The sequence below is a fragment of the Amphimedon queenslandica genome, unplaced genomic scaffold (genome assembly GCF_000090795.2).
Source record: "Amphimedon queenslandica unplaced genomic scaffold, v1.1 AMPQUscaffold_13320, whole genome shotgun sequence".
Lineage (NCBI taxonomy): Eukaryota > Metazoa > Porifera > Demospongiae > Haplosclerida > Niphatidae > Amphimedon > Amphimedon queenslandica.
Window position 1 is genome coordinate 76,935 of NW_003546444.1, and position 9,768 is coordinate 86,702.

The window sequence follows — 9,768 nt, forward strand, 5'->3', positions numbered from 1 at the left end:
TGATCTTTCTTCTTCATCAATGTAGCATCTTTTATCTCCCTCTGTCGGGCTAGAGGCGGGGTCAGCAAAGCCGGGGAAGGGGAGGGGGGAGGAGAAGGATTACAGGAGCAGGGTCGGCGTTTCTTGGCACAGGGGCCGAGCTGAGACAAGGGAGAGCGATGTAAGTTAAACATGTCCGGCGAGAGAGTGTTTGGTATCGGGGAGAATCGCTCTAAACTACAACCTTTAGCAGCGAGGTTGTTACTGTTGTTGCTGTTGCGAGTGAGGCTGAGGGTTTTGGCGGTCGGGCTCAAGCATTGTCTGAGGGAAGGGGAGGAGGAGTAGGTTGAGCGAGTCGGGGTGCCTGGTTGAGGAGACCGTGATGGAGGGAAGTCAAAGACGTCGTCAGAGTCAAAGTCAGGAGCGAAGTTTGGGTTAGGGAGAGAATAGCAAGAGGGGGACGAAGGCATTGACTATAAATTAAAATAATAATAAATAATAATAATATTTATGAGATTTTGACTCATTTTAAAAAATGGCCGTAACTTGAAAAATTAAAGTCGGAATCGGCTCAAACTTTCTACACAGCATAAGGACATCAATATGTGTTAGAAAATGTAATAAAAATTGGAAGTGATTTTGGAGCCATTTTTTGGAAAAACCATGGGCTAGCCTTGGGTATTTTTCAGAATTTTGCCGTTTCCTTAAAATGGCTGTAACTTGAAAAATTGAAGTCGGAATCACCTCAAACTTGCTACACAGCATAAGGACATTAATATGTATTAGAAAATGAGATAAAAATTTAGGGTGATTTTGGAGTCATTTTTTGGAAAAAACCATGGACTATTATATAGCCTTGGGTATTTCTCAGAATTTTGGCTCATTTAAAAAAATGGCCATAACTTGAAAAATGAAGTCTGAATCAGCTCAAACTTTCTACACAGCATAAGGACATCAATATGTATTAGAAAATGTAATAAAAATTGGGGGTGATTTTTGGAGCCATTTTTTGGAAAAAACAGATAATAATAATAAGCTAATGAGCAGTCTTTAGCCAAATGCAACTTCTAATTTTATATGAACCAGCTTAAGTCTGGAAATCAGCTTATTCTTTAGCTTTTCACATAACATAATAATGCCTTCCCTTTTATGAATGTTTTGTACAAATTATAAAAAGCCGAAATTATTGCTTGAATTGATCCAGCCTAAAAGCAGCAGCATCAAGAAAAAACCCCCAAAAAATAAAAGCGTACCCATAGCCTGCAATAGCAGAAGCTCACAAAAAAGAAGATTTTACACTTTTAACTGTCACACAGACTTTCAGCTAGACCTGTTTACTTATCCAAATACACACAGCTGGTGCAATACAGGTATATATGTATTCAAGAGGTTTGACATCATCAAGTTCCAATCCAAGTGTTACTTTAGTAAGTTAGTACGTGTAACGCTATTAAAGTAGCATAATTTATATGACCATTCACACTAACTTTATAAAACATGATGATATTTTGATGCAATGAATAAAAGGCTATTATTACAATAAATACTCAATCTTCATTTATTATAGATGTGTCTTTGCTTCTAGAACTTGCTACAAGAACAAGGCCCCATTATGTGCTACTGCCATTACTTATATGCAATACTAGCAACTTGTGCTTAAAACATGAATAAGACATTTAATAGAATAAGTAAACTAAAATACAATCATTTTGAAACATTCTACAATCTTGAGGCTAAAACTGCTTGCAGAATTGGTAATTGGTTCAATTACAAAGATCTTAGGTGGCAAAGTAGACCGTTTTCGCCTAAGCGCTTACAAGTAAGCACATCTAAGGCGGATACACACAGCTGGAGGCAACCAGCTGATGAACGCTGAAGTGTGCTAGCCTCCTAGTGCTATCTGTCGTTGTATAAACACATTATCTATGTGAGCGTGTCTTTGATCGATATCTTAGGTGAGTATGAGATTCACAAATGCATTTCTATCAACACCACTTTCCGGTCTTGTGCCTAAAAATAGTGCTTCCGGTCAAAAGTGCTTCCGGTCTAGTGATAAGAGAAGAGCTTCCGGTGGTGACGTTACAATTAAAGCAAAAGCCAAGGGGCCTAGAACTTTTATTATGAAGTGGTCGTGTCCCCCAAAAAATAACATATAAGGAAAGTTTCTGTAGCATAGGACAGGGCCTTTTATGGAGTGTTTTCGAGGTAGATATAATGGATTTGTTTTTTTTGAGAGAAAGACGTCATCTTTTACACCAGCCAAGGTGGCAGTAAGTGTAAAGTGGTATGACTCTACCAAATGAATTTTTTGTTTCCAAATAGGAAACATGCTAAGTGGAACCTATTTACAATAATACTCAACAGCTTTTGGTAGAGCAGGACACTTCATCTTGTTGCCTTACTTTGCATGACTTTGAGCGATTGCGGGATGAAGGAAGCTTCTTGTTTTTGACTAAGATCTTGTACTTCAAGTCCTAGACAATAAATAAATACGTACATAAGACAACTTGTTACACATTGCTGGCAAGTAACATGCATGTAGGAACCAGCTAAAAGCTGATTCACACTCCCCTTCATTATAAACATGCACACGTACATGCTCGCATTAGCTAACGGTAAACAACAAGAAGTAGCTAACGGTAAACAAGAGGTTTGGTAAATCTTAAAACTTTGCTTTTACTCTTATAGACTTGCAAGATGCTTTGGTCATTACAAGTGATACTGCACTGTAGTATGAACTAGCATAAAATAAGTACTGATCTCTTTATAATGAAAGGCAAGCAGCAAGTTCAATGTGTACATACACACACACACAAGTATGGCAAATACGACATTATCTTGCGCTAGTATTACTTCTGGGGAAGGTAGCGTGGTGATGTCATACTCTCCCGTTAAACTTTCAGTCAGCAAAGCATCACCAAATGTTTCTTTCATGTATTCAGTCATTTTAACCTAAGAGGAACAGGGAGAGAGAAGAGGGGTAAGAATTTCACACGTCAAGAGCTAAAAAGCATCATATTTCACTATCCTCATAAAAATTGTTATAATAATGACTTTAATTTGATTACTGTATTACATGATTGAGACTCACTTGCTGCACGACTGAACAATGGTTTTCAATGGAGAGAATGAGAGGATATGGAGAGGTGAGAAAAGCTGATTCATTGATTGCTTTTATGACATTCTAAAGAAATTAGAAATACATGTAAGATTTATATTCATATATTAAATGTCATTCTTCTACCCCCTCCCTCCCTCTCTCTCTCTCTCTCCCTTTCATTACTTTAAATTTTATCTTAGATGTTAAAGTGTGTCCGTGATAAACCACTGGTTCACTTTCTTCCCCATCCCAGCAGTCTATTTCAACACATCTGCAGCCAGTCTGGAGAACCTAAAGGAAGAGGAAGAGAGAGAGAATTAGTGTGCTACACATAAAACATTACAACCTTAACGCTTTATTGCTAAAGTATACAATCATTACTCATTTATTTAAAACACCAAACAAAAAACAAGCCCCAGATTATATACTAGCAGCACATGTTCCATGTACTTGTATACATATTGTACATGTAGTCAAACTTACAGATGAATACATGAACGTTGATGACTCCCCGTGCAGCTGATGGCCAGTGAGGTAAGTATTGTGGGAAGAAGCTATGAAATATTGACACAATGGGCGTGTCATGTCGTCGTGACGCTGGCAAGAGTTGAGAGGCTCATGAGTGAGGAGATAGCGAGTAAAAGCTCTCAACGAGATACTTTTTGTGTTTCTCTTTCGTTCCTCTAACTCTTCTGGATCCATTTCATCATCTTCATCGTCATCATCGTCATCATCAGAAAAATCATCGTCGTTCTCGCGATTTTTGTCTTTCTTTGAGAAACGAAACTCGTTTGCAACGATAATGCTAAGCACCTCTTCCCTCGTGAACTGGAGGGACTGGGTCCGGTTCAAAAACATCATGAAATTATCGACACTCATGACGGTTGGAGTGCCAAAGATCTTATTCCTCGAAGCATTTGGGATCAAAGACGACAAAAAAGGAGGATGAATGTCTTGACCGCTGAAAACAGTGTTTCGGCGCTGGTGGGACCTTAGGCCAAGAATCCTCAGAGATGAGCGTCGTCTGAAACTCGAGGGACGACTCATGTACTTGTTAATATTGGGAGGGCCATTGCTGCTGCTGATCGGCATGCAGCTGGGGTTTGGGATCAAAGGAGAATGAGTGTTAGTAGCAGAATAACTGGTGTAGAGGTGGACGATGTCTGGCCTGTCATTGATGATGTAGCTGTAGTAGAGGGCCTGATAGAGCTCAAAGCTTACATTGAAGAGCTGCTCTCCTATCAGTGTATCCAGCTCTTTATCTGACTTCATCATTTTACTGAGAACCTGAGAGAGAGAGAGAGAGAGAGAGAGAGAGAGAGAGAGAGAGAACGAGAGAGAGAGAGATCAATCATTATATTGAGAAATGAAAGCATTTAGGTAGCAATACAAGTCTAAACCATAATATTTGGTAAAGGTGCATAACAAGAAAGAAAGAGAGAGAGAGAGAGAACTTACACAGCTTGCTTTCCAAAGCCTAAAACCAGTGAAACTCTTCACAGCATATACTGCATGGACATTATCATTCATCTTGCTCCTCAAGTTCATGTAACGTGCCAGTAACCACCTGTCCAGCTGGGAGCAGGGGATCCCGTGGCTTTCTCGACGATTGATAAGGAAGGTTGTCAACCAGCGGCTCCAAGTCTCAGCTACCAGAGGGAACTTAGCGACTAGCTGTATTTCTTTCCAAGGCCAGTTACCATAATGTATATTGAGACACTGGTTGGGCCGAATCTGCATATGCATGTGCATGTGTGAAAGATTGTATGTGTAATAAGGTGAGTGGGTGGTAATTTATCATGTACAAATAAGGTGAATGTGTCAAATGGTAGAAGAGAGAAAGAGAGAGAGGAGAGAAAACACACATGCCATAAATAATGGAGATTAATATTTTAAGAGAAGGGCTTGTGTCAAAAAGAGGCAGATAAGAAATTGTCTTTCATGCAGGCACTATCATTATATATAATTAGCTCAAAAAACTTCATCTTAAATTGGGAAATTGCAAGAAACTTTGCAATAACTTTGCATGCTTCAATTGACTGGAGCCCAACTTAAATCAATTACAAAGATTAGAGTGATTTGAGACTGAGAGAAAGGTGCAATTAAATAAGATGAACAAGAGGTTAAAAAAGGCAATACACAAGGTGATATTTTATCTCATTACTGGCTCTCTAAGCTGCAGTAGGTTTTTAATCTTTGCTTCATCCTTTATTTTGCCCCCGTTGCTCACCATCTATTCACAAAAGAGATAAATAATGTGGAGAGTATGCTTACGCAGCACTTACCGTCAAACAAGGCAAGTCTAATACCATCAATCCTCCATTTGCAAAATTGCGGTCACGATTATCGCTGTTCGCCTTGGACTTGGGTCCCGCCGTAGAACTGCCCTTTGGCCCTGGGCCCAAAATCCGAAAACAAAGCTGGGATCTGTGCGGCAAGAAGTGAAGACTGATCAGCAGTGATTCTCGCCTCTCCTTGCAGTAGAAAGCGAACACATCTCCCTCGTATAATTGATGTAATTCCAAAAGTGCAATCACATCAGATTGATCGTTAATAGAGAATTCATCAGCATCCATTGGTGACAAGTAGCTGATAATCAGCAACCGGCCAGGACCTTAAAGAGCTACAACTATATAATCTCAGAGAGCTACTTTTTTTCCAACCTGTCTTGCTCGCTCTCTCGCTAAAATGGATGTAGTTGCAAAAGCACACTTGCAAAAGGTTTCATCTTTCTTCCTAATTTAGAGTTCAGCAAATTATGCCGAAGGCCGGGAAAAAAAACATTTTAGCTTGGCCTAGCCTGTTGCATTTTTGCATACAAAAGCATAATCAGCAAACTTAGACAAGGAGTTCATTTTTGACTTAGAACAATGATGGTCTTTAGCTGTCTACCTTCATCGTATTATTTATTATCTCAAATCATAATTATTAAAATCAACTCTCAATCCACTCTCATTAGGAGTTGGCTCCATGTAACAAAAATGGTGATACTGTAGTTAAGGGAATATTTAAATTATAATTATTGTACTGTTGGATGTACCAAGATGTACTATGTGCATTAAAGCATTGAGTGTGTTACATACAGTTTTGAACACAAGTTTTCCGCGTGAAATACATGTATATGGTCAAGCATATGCATTTTTAACATTGCATGTGCCCTGAGCTGCAGCATAATACACTATCGATAGCAAGGAAGAATGCGAAATAACAAGCTAGCTCTGTCTTTTATAAAATTCTGTGATTTATTGATTTAAATTACTGGAAAGAGATGAAGAGAAAAAGAATGAGTGAAGGAAAGCTCAATTGAGTTTAATGACAGGCGATGGTGAGGCACTTCTTGATGGCTCTTGCTGTCTACTTAATCTGTCCAGCTCTCCCAAACATTCTCTTAGTATGCCACGAGCAGTAGTAATATCTATTAATAAATAAAAAATATAATGTGTGTCTGCCTTTTCCTCCTCTCCATTCTCTCTCTCACTTCTTTTCAGCCTGTCAACGTGTGATCTGCTGTTTGTATAAGCTGGCTTGACATCTTTCCCAATATCATTTACCATCTTAACAAACTCGTTATATCTCAGCTCTAGTGCTGGTTTCTTTAATGCTAAAAGAGAAGAGAGAGAGGATAGCAACAATCTAAGGCATAAAACTTCATAAATGAAGCATATTTTGGAGAGTACATTTTCATTCTAAAAAGAATATGGCTGACTTTGGTTAAAATTAATCGTTCTAAGCTGACAATGAGGAATGCCTTTTTTGTTTGGAAAATAATTCATTCTGTAGGAATGAGAGCAAAAGGAACATACTAGGTATTACAGAGGACTCTGATCTGGCAGCACTTTATTTTTAAAATCTTGCTATAAAAATAAAGGTGAAAGTTTAATATGCACTTGTGTAATATAATAGAGCATGTGTTTTAATGATTGGTGGTTTTAGTATTGGTGATTTCAATCACAAATTGCCATAATACAACAACAAAACTCTGTCAATTAATGTAAAATTGCAAGCCATCAAAATAGTGATTGGCGATAGGTGATAGATTAATAATTATTATTGATGTACTGTTTATTGGTATAACTGAATTTTTATGGTATCAATACATTTTGGTATCAAAATTTTCAAGGAAATTCTATCGATATGCCAACCATACTAACTAATGAAAGGATAATTTTAATAAGTTAATTAAGTAGGATGATTGCACATGCAGGGTAAACATTGCTAATGAGGGGTGTAACTCTATGGGTGTGGTCTTAAATATCGTATTATCAATCGATACTCCTATCAATCAGTATTGTACTAAAGTTTGCATCGTCCATCACTAAAAATACTAAAATGAGGTTGGCCTCGATTACCTGGAGGTTCTGTGTCAGTATTCTCACTTGAAGGCGGAGTTACTTTAATAATTGTAACAGATTCGTTCTCTTTAGACTTCTTAGACCCTTCCACACTACCCTCCTCCTTACTAGCTACAGTCACGACCTTAGGAGGTTCTGCCTTTGACTCTAAAATCTCTGAAGTTTCCAAGGGAGTTTCTGAGACTTCGGTCGCCATTTTTAATGAAAGGCGTGGTCTAAATTAATTTTTAATGATATTATAACCAGACTAGTTAATTAACTAGATCTGTTAATAACTGGAGTAGTTGATTAACTTTAATTTATTATTCATGAGTGAATCCACCATACACTGCTACTCCCACTCTTTTCTCTTCAGTAATCCCGTTGTATTTACTCTGCTCGAATCTTCTCTCTCTCCCTCTCCCTCTCTCTCTCTCTCTTTGTGAGGAGGAATGGAAGACAAGTACCCTAGCCAAAGCAGCTATGAGGTAAGGAGACGGAGAGAACAGACCTAAATCCCCCAATGACCTAGATCTAGGAAGACATTTTTGTTTTTATTTGTATGTTTGAAGTACATGTGAATATTGTTATGGACTGTGTGGCTATCAGTAGTCACTTAGCATGGAATGAGTTGGTGTGGCTGAGACAGAACTTAAAAATAAGATACATGTACATGTATATCTACATGTATTATTATATATATATATATATATATATAATTATGGAAAATTTCACTAATGCATAATGACATGCTAATTTTGTATAATGGCTGCATAATTATGTATATATTGTGTATATCAGAACGAGTTTATTATGGATTATCTTTAAAAATGAATTAAGTCGACTGTAGGTTGTTGTTGACAACAAAGTAACTAGTCACCTGCTGCATCTTAAAAGGAATCGTAAGATTAAAGTACATCTGCAGTACAGCCCAATAAAAAGGTTTACCAGCTACACCATGCTCCACAGTTAGGCCTGGTTCACAATATGACGCTAGGCCAACGTACCGTCAATTTTTAATCAAAGCGTGGGCGACTTGACCTTTTGACACATGCTTTCCACTGGAATCGATCCAGATTCGATTCCAGCGTCAACGTAACGTCAGGACTAGCGTAATATTGTGAACCAGCCTTTACTCTGCTTCTGTGTAGTTAGTTCATTGCTCCTACTTATAAAGCTCTCTTCCCTACTGTATGCTACTTATAGCCATTGCTTTGTATTGTAATCTATAGATAGTCATTTTTATTCCAATAGATAATCATTTTATTCCAATTTTATGTTTGTTACATGCACATTCATTATTAGCTCTTTATAGATACGTTTGGAAAGAGTGGAGAGATTTAGGGCAAGGCTTTTGACATGTATCTTTCTTCGAAATTCTCTCTCCTTCCTATCTTTTTTCTCTTTTTTGTTGATAATTTTTCTACAATAAAAAAGATAACAGTTCTGATATTTTTACTGTAAATGTGTCGCATAACTGATTGAGCTAATACAAAAAATGCATATTGAATGTGTACCAGGCGTGTAATTGTTTCGAAAGTATGTGCAACGTAATACCATGCCTTTATATCACTCATGCATGTGCATACATGTATCATGATACATGTTGATACACACACACACACACACACAAATGCCGATGCGTGTACATGTACATGTACGTGACTGTTCCATTCACTGGTATTTCAATTGATCTCTCTCTCTCTCCCACTCTCTCCCACCTTGTCATAATTTCATGGCTCATTTAGTTTTACGAGTTATTTTACAATAAGTTTATACTCTCTCTCTCTCTCTTATTTTAAATACTCACTAACTGTCTTCAGGCAATGGACCATGTAATTGGAAGGTTCTGCCCTTGAGGTATATGTACATGGTCAATGATTTTGTATTATACATTGTACGGGCCTACATGTACATGTATTTTGTTTATTTGTTATCACTCTCTCTCCTTTTTGATTCCTTTTCTCTCTCCCCCTCTCTTTCTTTCTCTCCTTCTTTTCCCTCTTGATTTCTCCTTTCTCTCTCTCTCTCTCTCTCTCTCTCTCTCTCTCTCTCTCTCTCTCTCTCTCTCTCTCTCTCTCTCTCTCTCTCTCTCTCTCTCTTCCTTTCTCTTTATTATTATCACTATTAATGATTAAGGTGCATAGGGTATGTATTTACTTTTTGTTTATTAGTTCAATTAGGTCAAATCTTTTATGATTTAATATGTTTATTTTGGTGTGTTTATTAATGCGTGAATGTACTGTTGATGAAAGAGAGGGAGAGAGAGAGAGAGAGGGAGAGAGAGAGAGAGAGGGGGGGGGGAGAGAGAGAGAGAGGGGGGGGAGAGAGAAAGAGAGAGAGGAATAAAGAATATAA

At 37.9% G+C, this 9,768-nt stretch overlaps 1 protein-coding gene across 1 annotated transcript; it reads right to left on the reverse strand.

Moving 5' to 3' along the window:
- Positions 1 to 6,296: 6,296 nt before the first annotated feature.
- On the reverse strand, positions 6,297 to 7,642 carry LOC109583191 (uncharacterized). The gene is made up of 3 exons (XM_019998435.1): positions 7,429 to 7,642; positions 6,558 to 6,680; positions 6,297 to 6,494 (listed from the first exon to the last, which is right to left on the reverse strand). The coding sequence occupies exons 1-3, from the start codon at positions 7,625 to 7,627 to the stop codon at positions 6,379 to 6,381; spliced, it is 438 nt and encodes a 145-aa protein (XP_019853994.1). The 5' UTR covers positions 7,628 to 7,642; the 3' UTR covers positions 6,297 to 6,378.
- Between the last annotated feature and the right edge of the window lie 2,126 nt (positions 7,643 to 9,768).

Bases quoted from the DNA above. Each gene is read 5' to 3' on its own strand.
- LOC109583191 (XM_019998435.1), bottom strand. From the start codon at position 7,627: ATGGCGACCGAAGTCTCAGAAACTCCCTTGGAAACTTCAGAGATTTTA. The intron at 6,681-7,428 runs GTAATCGAGGCC...CTTCTCTTTTAG, and splicing joins TACTGACACAGAACCTCCAG to CATTAAAGAAACCAGCACTA. The intron at 6,495-6,557 runs GTGAGAGAGAGA...ATTTATTAATAG, and splicing joins CGTTGACAGGCTGAAAAGAA to ATATTACTACTGCTCGTGGC.